The 17606-nt window shown below is 42.6% G+C and overlaps 1 protein-coding gene across 3 annotated transcripts in view; it reads left to right on the top strand.

The window, feature by feature from the left end:
- The first annotated feature begins 438 nt into the window (after window positions 1-438).
- The window catches only part of Acot9 (acyl-CoA thioesterase 9), a 32722-nt gene continuing 15554 nt past the window's right edge, over window positions 439-17606 (top strand). Inside the window, exons 1-8 of one of the 3 annotated variants that reach the window (XM_090326860.1) lie at window positions 439-597; window positions 7035-7129; window positions 8632-8655; window positions 9555-9600; window positions 11623-11793; window positions 12030-12067; window positions 14625-14708; window positions 15307-15410. In XM_090326860.1, the coding sequence (XP_090182986.1) occupies window positions 578-597; window positions 7035-7129; window positions 8632-8655; window positions 9555-9600; window positions 11623-11793; window positions 12030-12067; window positions 14625-14708; window positions 15307-15410 (582 nt within the window). In that variant the 5' untranslated portion in view covers window positions 439-577. Of the gene's footprint in view, window positions 598-7034; window positions 7130-8628; window positions 8656-9554; window positions 9601-11622; window positions 11794-12029; window positions 12068-14624; window positions 14709-15306; window positions 15411-17606 lie in introns of all 3 variants that reach the window. The other 2 variants (XM_090326859.1, XM_090326861.1) reach the window with 2 other exon arrangements.

The raw sequence follows: 17606 nt of genomic DNA, 5'->3' as shown, positions 1-17606 counted from the left end.
AGAATCTTCAGAGGACGAAAACCAGACATCACTATTTCAGAAGGATGCTCAGGCAATTTCATCGTGGAGACGCGTGAAGGGCAATAACCACAGAATGGGTGGGAGTGAAGGATAAGGGGAGTTCAACGGGGCGGAGCCCCGCCTCCCCTCTACATCTCGCGGCGGGGGTGTTGCGTGATTCAATTACTCAACAATGGAGCGAAGAGGCTGGTCCTTTGGTTAGCAACGTGCCTCACGTAGCTGATTGAATGGAAAGTTTCACAGACCCAGGCTCCAGCTTTCCACCAATGAACAAGCAGGATCTGCCTGGCGCTGGGTGGTAGTCCCGCCTCCTGAGCAACGTAGTTCCGCCCCCTAAGCAACGTAGTCCTGCCCTCCTAAGAGTGAGGCTCCGCCTGCTCAGCGCGAGGCCCCGCCCCCGGGGCAGCCTTCTGCAAGGGCGCGGTCTTGAGAAACTGATTCAGTGTCTGGCTCGCGGGCCTGCGCTCGCTCCGGCGGTCGTGCAGGTAGTGGCGCTTTTCTCTGGTCTGTTTCCCTTCGCTGAGCAGCACACGGCTGTTCTGCAGCCAGGAGCAAGATGAGGCGAGCAACACTGAGGTAGGTGGCAGGGCGTGGGAGGGCCTGACCACACGCTGTCCCAGAGTGCCCACACCCTCCGTACCAGCTGGGAGGCGGCTGTGCGGAAGAAGCAGATCTGGGCAGAGTAGCCAACGTGTTGAGCCTTAGGGCTTGGAGATAAAGTGTGCCAGTTCACCATGAGCCCTCCTGGACTTGGACCCATCCACCTAGATTAGGGGCACGCTGGCTCACATGAAGCAATGTCTACTGGGGAGTCTGATGTTAAAGGCAAAATAAGGCAAAATAGTACTTGTAAGGGAGGAAGTTGGGTTTTCCCTCTGAGATTCTTTTCTCTTTGCTCATCTAGGGTGTGGCTGCAAGCTATTTTGGAGTAGCCACTTGTCGGAAATACAGTATTTGGAGTTCTTCCTGACCTTGCCAGCCCTTTACTCTTCTTGAAGAACATTTTTAGGGTTAAGTGTATGACATACTTGGAATCTGACTTAAGTGTTAGCACATGGGCAACGATTGCAAGATAACTTTGGCCTCAGTGCCTTTAGGATTGAGTAACGAGAGCCTTGGTACTTATTACAATTTCTTCCTCCTCTCTCTCTCCCTCTCTTTTCCTCTCCTCTCTCTTTCTCTCCTTTCTATCCATTCTCTCGCTTCTCTCTCTCTCCTCCCTTTCTGCCAGTACTGGGCCTTGAACTCAGGGCCTGGGCACTCTTCTTGGGCTTTCTCAAAGCTAGAGTGCTACCACTTGAGCCACACCACTTCCAGCTTTTCTATGTATATGTGGAACCAAGGACTCATACCTGGGTCTTCATGCATGCTACGCAAGCACTCTATCACTAGGCAAGACTGCCAGCCCTCTTTCTTTTTCCTTCTCCTCCTCCTCCTTCTCCTCCTCCTCCTTCTCCTCCTCCTCCTTCCTTCCCAGTCCTGGGCTTGAACTCAGGGCTGGAGCAATGTTCTTGGACTTTCTCAAGGCTAGACTTCTATCACTTGAGCCACAACACTACTTGAGCTTTTTTCTATGTATGTGGTACTGAGGAATCAAACCCTGGTCTTTGTACATGCTAGGCAAGCACTTTACCACTAGGCCAAACTCCAGGCCCTCCTCTTCTTCTTCTTCTTCTTCTTCTTCTTCTTCTTCTTCTTCTTCTTCTTCTTCTTCTTCTTCTTCTTCTTCTTCTTCTTCTTCTTCCTCCTCCTCCTCCTCCTCCTCCTCCTCTTCTCCCTCTTCTCCCTCTTCTCCCTCTTCTTCCTCTTCTTCCTCTTCTTCCTCTTCTCCTTCTCCTTTTTCTTCTTCCTCTTCTTCCTCGTCATGGTCCTCGTCCTGGTCCTCCTCCTCCTCCTCCTCCTCCTCCTCCTCCTTCTTTTTGAGACAGTTTCACTATGTAACCAAGGCTGGCTTTGAACTCTAACCCAGCTGGAACTTCACCTTAAAGAGAGCAAGGTCCTTGAAGGGGAAGTGCTTTAGTTGGACCTACTTGGGCAAGGAGGATCGCTTTTGGTACCAGCTGGTACCATTAAAAATAGACGATTTACTTTATTTTCTGGAGCTTCAACCCAGGGCTTGGGCTCTATTACTTGTCCCCCCAACACACACCCCTCCATGGCTGGTGTTCTACCACTTGAGCTACAGTTCTACATCTGGCTTTCTGGTGGTTAATTGGAGATGACTGTCTCATGGACTTTTTTTGCCTGAGCTGTCCTTGAACCATGATCCTGAGATCAGCTAGTACGACAAGTATGAGCCACTGGCTCACTGGGTTGGACTGAGGCTTTTAGACTCCTGGATGCTGTCTGCCTGTCCCCAACCCATTTTTCCAAATTCTTACTGCTTCTTTGGGTTCTAGAGTGTTCGATTCTGCCTGTGTGCTTGCTTTTCTGGTGCTGCCCACCAGAAGGTTTCTGACTGTCATGTCAGCAATCTTTTGGTGATCCTGTATCTCTCCCTGCTCCTGGGATCCTTGCAATCAGTTACATGGCTTAATTGTATTCCTCATAGCCCCTTGAGTGTTGCATGTTTTTTCTTTTGTAATAATGGATTTGAACTCAGGACCATGAGCTTGGTAAGCAGGTGCTCTGTCACTTGATCTTTACCCTTTCCTTTTTCCTCAAGTTATCTTTCAGGTAGGATCTTGCTTTTTCCTAAGACTAGACTCAGACTTTGATCCTCCTAAGTAGGGCATCCTGAATGGCTGAAATCACAAGTACATCACCACACCCAGATTCTTTGCCAAGATGGGAGATTCCGTTTTGTCTGGGCTGCTCTTGAACTTCAATCTTCCTAATATCTGCCTTCTAAGCAGCTAGGATTAAACACATGAGCCACAACACCTAGTTTTATTACTGCACTTGAAGACAGGTTGAAAGTCAGTACAATAAGAGCACAGGCAACTAGGTTGCATTAGATATGTGAAAAACTATGGTTTGCCAAGAGACCTTGTGTCCCTCCACTCTTCTTTGCATTGAACTCCCATAATCTTTTGCTCCTTTCTTGTGAGGCTTGGGGAACCTTGCACAGGTGCCCTGTCTGTGTCTAATGAGACAGGCTGAGATGAGAAGATTGTTCGACTCATGTGCAACCTATAAAGCTGCTTTTGTTTAAGACTCACAAGTGTCACCTGACTTAGTTTAGCCTGTAAACTGAGGGATTTCCAAAGGGTGGAGGGTTTGTGAAGGACTTTACCTATTATACACATAAAGGCTACCTTGCCGTGCATTCTAAACCTGTGACCCAAGGTGGAACCAAGCCATATCTGTTCAAAATTCCATGTACTCTGACTCTCTAGGCAAGCCATCGAGAGAGAGATTGGGCTTCTTGGTCTTTTTTTTTTGGCTGGTCCTGGGGCTTGAACTCAGGGCCTTAGCACTGTCCTTGGGCTTTCTTAAGGTGAGCACTCTATCACTTGAGCCACAGAACCACTTCTAGCTTTTTTTCTATGTATGTGGTACTGAGGAATCGAACCCAGGATTTTGTGCATGCTAGGGGAGCACTCTACCACTAGGCCACACTCCAGGCTATTTTGGTCTCCTTTAGTAGGAAGTGTTCAAGAGCTAATGGCAGATTTGGAGTTTTGTGGTAAGGTTCTTTTGGTTTTCTCAGAGTGTTGATTAAACCATTCTAACACTTCCTCCACCTCTGCACCGTGCCTGTTCATTGGCAATGGGGAAAAAATCACCTGAAATTAAAGGCTAGGTGTTTTTCTTTGGTATTGGGAATAGAACTCAGGGTCTTGTGCTTGCTACATTGAGCAATGCCTCTGGTCTTAAAAACCTCAATTTCTTCAAATGAGCTTTAAAAAGAATTTGGGTCAGGAGTATGGCCTAGCTGTAGAATGCTTGCCTAGCATGTATGAAGCTCTGTGTTCAATTCCTTGGGACCACATACAGAGAAAAAGCTGTAAGTAGTGCTATGGCTTAAGTGGTAAAGTGCTAGGCTTAAAAAATCTCAAGGACAGTGACCAGGTCCTGAGTTCAAGCCCCAAGACTGGCAAAAAATAAATAAAATAAAAGCTGAGCAATGGTGATCATGCCTATGATCCTAGTTACTTAGGAGGCAGAGCACTGTCCTAGAGAAAAAAAAAAGCTCGGTGGCCCAGGCCCTGAGTTCAAGCCCCAAGATGGGAAAAAATAATTAAGCAGGTGCTAGTGGCTCATGCTTATAATCCTAGCTGCTCAGGAGGCTGAGATCTAAGGATGGCAGTTCCAAGCCAGTCTAGGCAGGAGAATCTTCGAGATTCTTCAATTAACTACCGAAGAGCTAGACTTGGAGCTGTGGTTCAAGTGGTAGAATGATAGACTTGAGTGAAAAAGCTGAAGGACATTGTGCAGGCCCTAAGTTCAAGCCCAAATACTGGCACCAGGAAAAGCAAAAGTGAAATATAAGGGCCCTTGGGACTGTTGAAAGGGCATGGTCCATGAAACTCTTGAGATAGTATGTACCATTTGTGTGTGTAGCAGAGATGTATTCCTGTGACTCCTGGCTTCAGCATCGGTAGTTTTTACCAGATTATCTGTAGATGGGATACCAAATTGTTACAAAAAGCTATTACTACTTGAATGTTAAGTTTATAGTATTTAGAAATTTATTATAATCAGAGTATATTTGATTTTAAAAAATGTTTTCAAATTAGATATTTGTTGTCCCACAGGAGTATATTTCCCAATTTCTCTCTCTCCATGGCGGCTTGCCTAGGGAGTCAAAGTACCTGGAATTGTGCAAAAAAATGGGGCTTCAGTGCCATAGTTTTCTACATAAATTGGCCCCAGTGTTTCTCAGTGTTCATCAACTCCCTGCTTCACTGTTTTGCATTTGGATGTGGTTCATAATAGTACCTGGCCTACTTTCTAAATTTCTAGTTTTTTTTAATACCGTTTTAGTGATCAAATCTAGACCTTGTGCATGCTAGGTAAACAGCACTGAGCTACATCCTCAGCCCTGTTCTTTTGGTCTTTAGAGGAAGCTTTAAGAAAGAACCACTTTTAAAGAAATGAATTTCTAGGCCTGGAAATGTGGCTCTATGGTAGAGTGCCTTGCATGCATGAAGCCCTAGGTTTGATTCCTCAGTACCATATAAACAGAAAAGGCCAGAAGTTGCTCCATGGCTCCAGGTAGACTTCTAGCCTTAAGCAAAGTAAGCTCAGGGACAGAGCCCAGGTCCTGAATTCAAGCACCAGGACTGGTTTAAAAAAGCTGAGGCCAGGAGTTCGGCCTAGTGGTAAGAGTGCTCGCCCAGCATGCACGAGGCTCTGGGTTCAATTCCTTGGTACCACATACACAGAAAAAGCCAGAAGTGATGCTGTAGCTCAAGTGAGAGAGTGCTAGCCTTGAGCAAAAAGTGTACAAGGACAGTGTCTAGGCCCTGAGTTCAACCCCCAGAACTGGCAAAAAAAAAGTATTTTTAGAATAATAGTAACTAAATCTTTTTGATGATTTGGAAATATACTGGACAACCCTAAGAGTTTAATATGCATTACCTTCTTTTTTCCTATGATTGTGCTATGGGATAGGACCTATTATTTCCTGTTTTATAGATGAAGAAACAGGCTCAAGTTGGTTAGAGAACGTCATTCATTTAAGCAACATGGGTGGGCTCTTAGTCACTTTACCACACGGCCTCTCCCAGGCAGAGATGGTGTTCATACTGTTCAGATCATGCTGTTCATTATAATAACAGGACAAAAATGCTGGACATATTTGTACTTATCCCACTATGGGCAGTTGATTACATTGCTCTTGTTAGTTTGTGGTAAGAATTCAAAGTATTTGTTGTGCCCTTCCCCCTCAAAGGTATCTGATACTTACTTTTTCATTGACTGATGCTTTACTACCTGAGGGACACTTCACCTCCAACCTTGAATTCAAAATATTTAGCCATTCACAGCCAAGAGTCCATTTCTTACACTGGTTCCTCTCACTGTTTCTATTATGATTGCTAACTTATGTTAGTTTTGGCTTGATTTCCTGTTTCAGCTAATGGTAGCCATGGAAAGGATTGACTTTTCCCCAGTGTGTTCTTCTGGAGGTGTTAACATACAGAATGTTTAGGAAATATATAACCCATTTCCTTCAGGAAGATTCGAACCTACAGAAGATGCATAACATGAAATGGTGAAAAAAGTGTAGAAAATTCAAATTATGTACTCAGAAAATGAAGATTAGAATGTTGATCAAGAAGACTAAAATGTGGCTGGGCGCAGTGGCTCATGCTTGTAATCCTAGCTACTTACCAGGCTGAGATCTGAGAATCTTGGTTCTAAGACAGCCCAGGCACTAAAGTCCATGAGACTCATCTCCAATTAACCACTAGAAAATCTGAAGTGGAGCTGTGGCTCCAGGGGTAGGGCAGTAGCCTTGAGCTGAAGAGCTCAGAGGCAATGCCCAGGCCCAGAATTCAAGCCCCACGACTGATGGAAAAAGGAATAAAACGAAAAAAGACTAAAATGTGTGAAAATATAGAAATTGAAACTGTGACAAAGCTGAAGTAAGATATTGGAGATAATTATATAACTAGCTTTTACTCCCAAGCAATACTTGGTGGGGAGAGATGATTCATGGAGCCCCTTATTTTCAGCTGTAACACACTTATAAAACAGTCTCTTAGTGTCTGTGAAGGAGGTGGCATGGCCAGATACTCTGAAAATGAGGCAAGGCTTTGGGGTTGCCAGGAAAATACACCTGGACCTTCTTATTTGTTCCTTAGTTTTGGGACTTGAACTCAGGGCTTGAGCACTGTCCCTGAACATTTTGCTTCAGACTAGCACTCTACTACTTGACCTCCAGCTCTGCTTGTGGCTTTTTGGTGGTTATTTGGAGATGAGTCCCACAGACTTTGTTGGGTAAGTTAGGTTTACACTGCAATCCTTAGATCTCAGCCTCATGAGTAGCTAGGATTACAGGCGTGGTGAGCTAGTGGTGCTTGGCTATGGACCCTCATTCAAGTGTGTTTTATGTTGTTTTACAGACTTTGTGCCTTGAGCAAGCGGCTGCTTATGCCTGGCAGAGGACTGAACAGTGACTCTTGGGGTGCCAGCAAGCAGAGAATCTACATGAATGAAGGCAAGCATGGATGTTGACTTTGTGCCAATGTAGAAAAATCTGGTTTTCCTTTTTATTTGGGAAGTGTCTATCTAGAATGATAGTTTTGAACTAGTGAAATGTAGACATTTCATAAACATTGATAGAATTTCTTAGAATAGTTGATTAATAACTTTGGATAAAAAATTACCTTCATAATGTTTGTCTTTTCTGGGAGCCTTGGGCCCTGAGTCTTTCAGTGAGGGTGTTCCCACTTGCTGAAGACATGGGAGTGGCATGGAAAAGAGATGTTGTATGTACTTTGCCAAGCACTGGTAGCTCATGTACCAGACCTGGGTTCGATTCCTCAGTGCCACATACATAGAAAAAAGCTAGAGTTGGTGCTGTGGCTCATGGTAGAGCTCTAGCCTTGAGAAAGACCAAGGACAGTGCTCAAGCCCCGAGTTCAAGCCCCACGACTAGCCAAAAAAAAGCTAGCTTGGGCAGAAAAGTCTCATGAAACTCTTATTTCCAATTAACCACTCATAAACCAGAAGTGGTACCGTGGTGCAAAGTGGTAGGGTGCTAGCCTTGAGAAAAGGAGATTAGAGATTGTGCCCATGCCTGGGATTCAAGCCCCATGACCAAAACCAACCAAACAAAAAGATGTACTAACAAAATATTCCTAATGCATTTTTTAGGCTGAATTAAAGTTTGTTTCATTTACTAACATGAATGGATTTCCTTCATCCATTTAGCATTACATCCAAGGGTTCACGTAAATAAGTACATATATGTAAATAAGATTAAAACTTTTGCTTTCCTTCTTGATAACATTTGCCTCTGTTTATATTGCCTAAACTTGTAATAGAGCTGGACATCTGTAGTTCATACTGTAATTTGAGCTACTCAGGAGGCTGAGATCTGAGGATGATAGATTGAAGCCAGTTTGGGCAGGGAGTCCATGAGACACTTTTCTCCAATTAATCACCCAAAAGCCAGAAGTGGGGGTGTGGTTTGAGTGATAGAGCACCAGCCTTGAGTGGAAATAGCTAAAGGACAGCATACAGACTGTGAGTTCAAACACCGGAATTAGCAAAACAAGCAAAGGAATAACTGTCATTTTGTTATTTGTATATTCTCTGAGGTTTTTTGTTTAACTATCCTTTCTTGTATTCAAGGAAGTCAGAAAGTAAAATTAGACTATTAAAACACAAAAACTAGCAAGACTAATTTACCAGAAATGACATTAACTTTCCTTTTATTGCAGCTCTTTATGATGGAACTCCAGTTATACCAAATACACTGAATTTTTGGTGTATACATAATTGTCTGGTAGAAAATCAACTTTGTCGCCTAAAGTTTGTTAATCTATTTGGTTTGTCTCATATGGTTATCGATGGACTAAGGGTAGCTGTTGTTAATTTCCCATGCCTGAGATATGTTTTGAAATGACAGAAAAACATTTGGAAGACTATAGGTTTGTTTTCTCGTTTTGAAGTTTTGATGATATCTAATTGATTTTCCCTTTATCCATATAGCAGGTTCATCTCTACATGTGAATCATGGTGCGTGGTAATTAGCATCAACTTTTCTGTTGAGCATTTCTTGTCTGTCTTAAATTAATTTTGTCTTGCATGGCGAGCATGAACTAAAATTCACTTGCATTCTTGGCCTTACTTTGCTTTTTTTCTCCTTTATTCCTCTTCTGGCTTAAGTAGTTCTAGCAATTTGGATAGTATAAATATATGAGAAATCAATTGTAATTAGACTTAGATACAAGTATTAGTCCTTGAACTAAGGTTTTTTTATGTACTATGCTTATAAGAAGATGGGTGGAGATCCTGTAGTAATATCTCTATTATAAAAGGACTAAAGGGGCCAGGAATTTGGCCTAGTGGTAGAGTGCTTGCCTAGCATGCATGAAGACCTGGGTTTTATTCCTCAGTACCACATGCACAGAAAAGCCAGAAGTGGTGCTGTGGCTCAAGTGGTAGAACACTAACCTTGAATGCCCAAGAACATTGCTCAGGCCCTGAGTTCAAGCCCCAGGACTGGCAATAAAAATGAATGAAGGGACTGAAGCTGGGTGCTAATGGCTGAGATCTGAAGATTGTGGTTTGAAGCCAGTCCAGTAAACACTGTGAGTGAATGAATGAATGAATGAATGAACTAAACCCCTGATGTTGAGAAAGCCTCATGAGATGAATACTTTAAAATTATTTTTTGTTTCTAAATAAGCTCAAGCGATTGGCACAAAGGTAGTCATACCTGCACTAAGAAGACATTGTCATTATTTCAGGTTTTTCAGGGAGCAGCTGCGTTACATGGGAATTCAGGAGTCTTTGAATCAGTGCATGAATTGCTTTTTATAATTCTTAAGTTCATTGCCCTAATCCAGTTCTCATAGGTCTGTTTCATAGAGTGACCTCCTTTTTATAGAGTGACCTCTTTATTTTCGTTTCAGTTCGGGATAAGTTGCGAGAGATAGTAGGAGTATCCACAAACTGGAGGTAAGACCTTTGGTGTTTCATCTGGAAGGTATTACGTTCAGTGATCTTTTGGTTCTGTACATGCATGTGTTGGTGGGATGAGGATCCTGTTTGGAGATACATTAAGAGGTGTTTTTCTTTTTTTTTTATTTGGAGGAAGAGATCAACTTTTCTTTTTCAGTTGTGGAACTTGAATGCAGGGCCCTGTCTCTGAGCTTTTTCATTCAAGGCTAGTGCTTTACCACTTTGAGCCACAACGCCACTTCCTGTTTTCTTGTGTTTAATTAGAGAGAAGGGTCTCAAAGACTTTTCCTGCCCTGGCTGGCTTCAAACTGCTATCCTTAGATCTCAGCCTTCTGAGTAGCTAAGATTATAAGCATGAGACACCACTGCCTGACTACAGGATTTTATGTGTATGTCTTTACTGTGGCTTGAATTTAGGGCCTGGGCATCGTCCCTTAGCTTTTTTTGCTGGCACTCCACTACTTGAGTCACACTGCCACTTCCAGCTTTTGTTTTTGGTTGTTAATTGTAGAGAAGAGTCTCATGGAATTTCCTGCCTGTGCTGGGTTCATACTGGAATCCTCAGATCTCAGCTCTGAGTAGCTAGGGTTTTATAGGCATGAGCCATCAGTGCCCTGCATAACTTACTTTTAAAGGAGTGTGCTTCAGAGGTAACTTTAAGATAAATGACTGAGAGATACTGCAAGTAACAGCATACGCCTTAATATACATTAGTTACACAAGAGATTTCTTCCTCCACCCCGCCCCGCCCCAGTTCTGGGGCTTGAACTCTGGGCCTGGGCGCTGTCCTTGAGCTTTTTAAAAAGCTCAAGGCTACCACCCTACCCCTGGGCCTGTGTGTTGTCCCTGAGCTCTTCAGCCACAGCGCCACACCACTTCCGGGGGTTTCTGGTGATTAATAGGAGATAAGAGTCTCACGACCTTTAGTGCCCAGGCTGGCTTTGAGCCGTGATCCTCAAATCTCAGCCTCCTGAGTAGCTAGGATTACAGGCGTGAGCCACCGTGCCCAGCTAACAAGAGATTTCATTGGGACATTTCTGCACATGTACACATGTATTCCAATGGATCTCATTCCCCTCCAGCATTCTTTTATCCCTTGCCTAATTGTAAAACTGTCTCCACAATGCTTCATTGTTGAGTTTATCTAAATAGAAAGCACTTCCACCGCATACATCCTTATTTGTCCCTTGTCCTGCTTCCTCAAGACTAGAAAGATACTTCAGTGCTAAGGTGTGGAGGGGCATACCTGCAATCTTTGTACTTGGGAGACTGAGGTCAGGTGGGCTATACAATGGAGTTTTCCATTGTATAGACTGGGCTATATAGAGAGACTGTCTCCAAAAAAAAAAGGAAAAAAAGAAAGAAAAAGACAAGACATCTTAATGATGCTGTCATTTCAGTACTTTATCTCTGTTTCTCTTTTTTCTCTAATCTTCCCACTCCTCCTCCTTTTCTTCCCCCCTTACTCTCTCATACATGGGGCCTTAAACTCAAAGCCTGGGCACTGTCCCTGAGCTCTTCAGCTCAAGGCTAGCACTCGAGCACTTTGAGCCACATCTCCACTTCCAGTTTTTAAAAGGTGGTTAACTGGAGATGAGAGTCTCACAGACATTTTCTTGCCTGGGCTGGCTGCACACTGCAGTCCTCAGATCTCAGCCTCCAGAGTATGATTACAGGCATGAGCCATTGGTGCCCAGCTATTCTGTCTTTTAAAAACAATCTTCCTCTACTGTTTATTCTTCCTTCTACATATGCTTGAATATACAGTCTACTTTTCCTCTTCTGTCTCTCTTACCTGTAATTCAAGGCAGAGAGAGCGAGGGAGGGAGGGAGGGAGGGAGAGAGAGAGGGAGAGGGAGAGGGAGAGGGAGAGGGAGGGAGATATTGATTGGGACAAGTACAATTACAGCATATTGTGGGGGGGAAAGGAAGAAGAAGGTGAAGTGGCTTCTGGAGCCTTCTACTCACCTTTGCTGGTATTGACCGGCCTTGTTTATGAATGTCACCTTTTCTTCTCAGAGACCACGTGAGAGCAATGGAAGAGAGGAAGTTACTTCATGGTTTTTTGGCTAAGTCACAGGAAGCACTACATCCTAGAAAAATGAAGGACAGTTATATTGAAGTTCTCTTGCCTTTGGGCAGTGAACCTGAATTACGAGAAAAATATTTGACTGTTCAGAACACAGTAAGGTAACATGGCAATGTCTTCCTTTCTATTGTTTGTATTTGCATTTAAGCAATTTCTTTGACATATATACCAACTATAATTCATTTATTTGAAATGGACAATCCTATGATCTTTAATATACGTAGCGAATTGCATGACATCATGGCATCCATTTTAGAATTCTTTCATAGCCACAGAGTGCATTTTTAAAGAGAGATTCTCCTGTTATTCATCACATTTATTTTGCTTTACTTCACAGATTTGGCAGGATTCTTGAGGATCTTGACAGCTTGGGAGGTACTGGTATTATTTTAGTATTTTAATACATAATTGCACATTAATTCATATGATTGGAATGGTCTTTTGACTCAACTTGCACAGTTAAAATATTCTAAAAGTACAAAAAAGTATCTACTGCTTTGGATTGTTATAATTTTCCACTGTAAATAAAGATTTCGATTTACTAGATTATAACTTGAATAAGTCTTCTTCCTAATAAGTTTTTATTTTTGTTTTAAAATTTGTTTTGATTGTCAAGGATTGAACTCAGGGCCTCAGCCATATTAAGAAGAAGTTCTACCACTAAGCTATAGCCCAAGTTTAAGTATTGTGTTTTCCCTGAATTGTGAGAAGGAATTGCTATATTACCCCCCAAAATTTTCAAGTGTATTTCCTATGAAGACGTGTAATCTCATCAGGTACTGGTGGCTCACACATGTAATCCTAGCTACTCAGGAGCCTGAGATCTGAGGATCACAGCTTGAGGCCAGCCCAGGCAGGAAAGTCTGTAAGACTCTCTACTGCCAATTAATGACCTGAAAACCAGAAGTGTCACTGTGGCTCAAACTGTTACAGCACTAGCTTTGAGTGAAAGAACTGAGGGACAGTGCCCTGGGTCTGAGTTCAAGCACCCTGACCAATCAAACAATTTAAAAAAGTAATCTCTCACTTCAATCATCAAAATCAAGAAATTAATATCTTATACTGTCTATTCTTAGATCTCATTCAAATGAACCAACAGTAGTAGTTGTTGTTGTTGCTGCTGCTACTGCCTCCCCCTCCCCCTCCCTCTCCCCCTCCCCCTCCGCTCCCCCCTCTCCTCCCCCCTCTCCCCCTCCTCCTCCCCCCACTGGAATTTGAACCTAGGCTCAGCTTGCTTGCTCACAGATGACAGATGGTGCTCTGAATCACATCTTGTACTTAGTAGTTGTTGCTTGGAATGTTCCCTGAGATTACAAGCCAGTTCTTTTTTAGGTGCCTCATTTCCTCCCCTGTTTTGTTGTTTGAACTTAGGATATTCTGCCTGCCGCTCTACAACTTGAGTCATGGCCGCAGTCCTTTTGGTTTTAGTTGTTGTTGTTTTTTGAATAGGGTCCAAAGTTTCTGCTTAGGCTGGCCTGGACTACCATCCTCCTGATTATGCTGAGTAGCTGGGATGACAGGCACATACCATCACACTCACTTTTAATTAGTTGACTTTGGGTTTTGCTCCAGTACCCCTTGTAGGCACTCTCCTTACCCTGCTTGGGCTACCACACCCTGTTCTATGCTGCTTTGCTTGCTCCAACACAATGATTTTTTAACTGAACTTCTGGAAAAGATTTTGAAAGAACCCCTCATGACATTGGAAATACCGATTGTTATGCATACACATAACTACCTTTTTCTCTAGAGAAGTAAAAAAAACATATTGGTCTTCACACTATAAACACAGTTATACTTGCATATCTTACTTTGGTCTCTTTATGTGACTATATGTAGGAATTCCTCTGCTCTTGCCTTTTTTGTTCTCATTACCTCTGACTGATCAGTCCTTTTTTATCTGTTCACTTGATTCCGTTACTTCCATTTCTTCTAACAAGAAATGTCACAAGCCTTTCCCCAACTTTTTCCCTCAAGTTACAAACATATCAAAGTTCTCTTTTTTTGGTGTGTTGTTCATGGTAAGGCTTGAATTCTGGGTCTGGGCTCTGTCCCTGAGCGCTTCAGCTCAAGGCTAGCACTCTACCTCTTGAGCCACAGTGCCACTTCCAGCTTTCTGGTGGTTAATTGGAGATAGAGTTTCACAGACTTTCCTGATTGGGCTAGCTTTGAACTGCAATTCTCAGATATCAGCCTCTTGAAGTAGTTAGGATTACAGGCATGACCCACCGGTACCCAGTGAGGTTCTCAATTTTACAATGAAAAATAGGCAAAATTCCCTTCCTTCACAACATTCTCAAATTCTTTGCTGACTTTCTAGAAAGAATTGGATGTCATTGCTCTCACAGTCCTTACTTGTTATTTCTTGGCCTCTTGTGTTGTGGCTTCTGCTTTCCTGTGCCATCAAAACTACCCTTGTCAAGCTTACCATTGCCCCTTGAGCCACAGCTCCTTTTCAGGCTTTTTGGTGACTAATAGGAGATGAGAGTCTCACCGATCTTTCTGTCTTGGCTGGTTTTGAATCTCGATCCTCAGAGCTCGGCCTCCTGAGTAGGTAGGATTACAGGTGTGAGCCACCTGCACCAGGCTTATACTAGGTTCTTACTGTGCTTTACTTTACACATTGTTTCTTGAATGGTAACAAGCCACTTGGTGCTGGGCTTTGGGTTTCTTCACTGAATCTGAAATTGATGGGGCATACTGGAGTATTTCCAGATCTCTTAAGCTTATAAAAGTCTCTGATGCCAGGCTTAGTAGTGAACACATGTAATCCTAAGTGCTTCATGATAAGATAATTAGTGGAATATTAGTTTTCAAAACATGGTAAGATTTCATTTAGTAACATAAGACTTTTTATGGATTTCAGGTAGAAAGATGGTAGTATAAATAAGTAATTTTGCTTAATCTTACATGATATTTTATTTTTCTACAGTTCTTATTTGCTACATGCACACCAAAAATCACTCTGTTAAGATGTCTCCTCTATCCATAGTCACCGCCCTCGTGGATAAAATTGGTAAGTAGTATTGACTTCTAGTCTAAAAGTTTTAGTAGTTAGAAGATAGTTTTGAGATGAGAGGAAGTACTCTTACAGGGAACTTGAATGTGTGTGTGTGTATGAAAATATTTCGAATACATTATAGCAAGGTATTTATATAATGAGTTATAAGGGTTTTGCATAATTCCAGTGGGTTTTTTTTGGTCCTGGGGCTTAAACTCTGGGCCTGGGCACTGTCCCTGAGCTCTTCAGCTCAAGGCTACCTCCCTACCCCTTGAGCCACAGCACCACTTCCAGTTTTCTAGTGGTTAATTGGAGATAAAAGTTTCACAGATTTTAGTGCCCAGGCTGGCTTTGAACCATGATCCTCAGATCTTAGCCACCTGAGTAAATAGGATTATAGGCATGAGCCACCATGCCTGGCTTCCAGGTTCATTTTTCTACTCTTTTAATTCACAGTTTCTAAAAACATTTATTTTATGTGTCCTAAAATTTAGTGTTGAAGACCAGAAATGAATGTACTAGAATTTGCCAATTTTTCCAATGATAAGTGTTCATTTGTAGTACAGAAAAATGTTGATAGGGTTTACATGTCAATTCACTTTCTATTTTTCAGATATGTGTAAGCAGAGCTTAAGCCCAGAGCAGGACATTAAGTTAAGTGGCCATGTGAGCTGGGTTGGGAAGACATCCATGGAAGTGAAGATGAAAATGTTCCAGGTATGTATACACTTGAAGATTATCTCCTGTTTAAATATAAGCAGCTATTCTTAGTGGCAGAGAATAAATTTATCCATATACAGATGTGTAGCTCATAAGAGCTAGATAACACAACTGACAGTTCATGACATATATACTATGGGTTAATATCTTCCTCTTGGACAAACATAGATACATTCTTTGATGTTTTACCTTTAATATTTGTTACTTTGTAATCCTATATAACATCAAGATGCCTGTTTCTGGGTTTTTTTTGCCAGTCTTGGGCTTCAGCTCAGGGCCTGAGCACTGTCCTTGGATTTTTTCAAGGCTAGAGCTCTACTACTTGAGCCTCAGCACCACTTCCAGCTTTTTTTTTTCTATGTATGTGGTACCGAGGAATTGAACCTGGGTCTTCGTGCATGCAAGGCAAGCACTCTACCAGTAGGCCAAACTCCCAGCCCCATGTTTCTGTTTTTTTAACCAAGGAAGATTTCAAAAGTCTGAGTTATGTTACATGTAAATATGTTTCGCTATATTATTTTTCCTAAGAATGCTGTACCACAAAGTACCATAAACTGGTGGACCAAAAAAATCACAGAAATTGGACCAGGAGCATAGCCTAGTGTAGAGTGCTTACCTCGTATGCAGGAAGCCCTGGGTTTGATTGCTTGGTACTAAATTCTCAGAAAAAGCCGGAAGTGGTGCTGTGGCTCAAGTGGCAGGGCGCTAGCCTTGAGCAAAAAGTCCTGAGTTCAAGTCCCAAGACTAGAAAAAAAATCCCAGAAATTTCCAGGCATAGGGGATTTTCACTTAATCTATTCAGGATGCTAAGATCTGAGTACTGTGGTTTGAAGCCAGCCCAGTCAGGAAAATCTGGGAGACTCTTATTTCCAGTTAATCACCAAAGAGTTGGAAGTAGACTTGTGGCTCAAGTGGTATTGAGTGCTAGCTTTCTGTGAAAAGAGCTCAGGGAAGCTGGGAAGGCGACTTAGTGGTAGAGTGCTTGCCTAGCATGCATGAGGCCCTGGGTTTGATCCCTCAGTACCACATAAACAGAAAAAGCCTGAAGTGGTGCTGTGATAGAGTGCTAGTCTTGAGCAAAAAGCTCAAGGACAGTGCTTGGGCCCTGAGTTCAAGCCCTATAACCGGCACACACATATATAAATCCCAGAAATTCCTGGCTATGATAGTGAACGCCTAAAATTCTAAGCATTGAGCACGTGGAAGTTGGGAGGATTGAGGTTTGAGGCCAGGCTGGGCAAAAAGTTAAGTTCTCATGTCAACAAACAGGATAGGCATGGTGGCACATGAACTGGAATTTTAGCTGTGGCCTAGGCAAAAATACAAGACCTTCTCTGAAAAATAAAGCAAAAAATGATTAGGGGGATGGCTTAAGTAGTAGAGTGCCTGTTTAGCAAGCACAAAGGTCCTGAGTTCAAACCTTAGTAGCATCAAACAACTCCCACCCCTAAAATTTATTGTACCATAGTTTGAAGACTGTAAGTCCAAAATGAAGATGTCATTGGTGCCATGTTGACTTTGAAGTCTGTAAGAGATTGCCTTTTCACTGCCTCTGTCATCACATTGCAATTTCCTCAGTGTGTCTCTTATTAAGATGTTAATCATTGAATTAGGGGTCCAACTTATTCCAGCATAACCTCATTTGAACAAATTATGTCTGCAGTGACCCTGTTTCCAAAGAAAATGAGTCTTATAGATCTGGGGTCAGGGTCAGAATTCCCATGTAGAGTGTGTGTGTATGTGTGTGTGTATGTATGTATGTATACATACGTGTATACACACATCTACTCATCTACCTGTGTGTGCATGCCCATCCATGGGCTTGAACTCAGGGCTTGAGCTCTGTCACTTAGTTGTTTTGTTTTGTTTTGTTTTTCACTCAAGGCTAGTGTTATGCCACTTGAGCCACAGCTCCACTTTTGGCTGATTATTTGGGGATAAAAGTCTCTTGGGTGTGTCTTCAGACTGGCTTTGAACCTCTATCCTCAGATCTAAGCCTTTTAAGTGGCTAGGATTACAGACATTAGCTACCAGCACCCAACATCCAAGCTGATCTTGAATTCCATCATTACCCTTCTCAGAAACCATCTATGACAATCATCTATGAATGAAGTCTGAACCTTTGATGTGTGAGAGCCCAAGGTGCTCCATAAACTAGGTCCAATCTACTTTTCCAGCCATTTCCCCTCACTA

Source organism: Megascapheus bottae, chromosome X (assembly GCF_031878675.1).
Source record: "Megascapheus bottae isolate mThoBot1 chromosome X, mThoBot2.hap1, whole genome shotgun sequence".
NCBI classification, from domain to species: Eukaryota; Metazoa; Chordata; class Mammalia; order Rodentia; family Geomyidae; genus Megascapheus; species Megascapheus bottae.
This window is presented reverse-complemented; position numbering and strand designations above follow the sequence as displayed.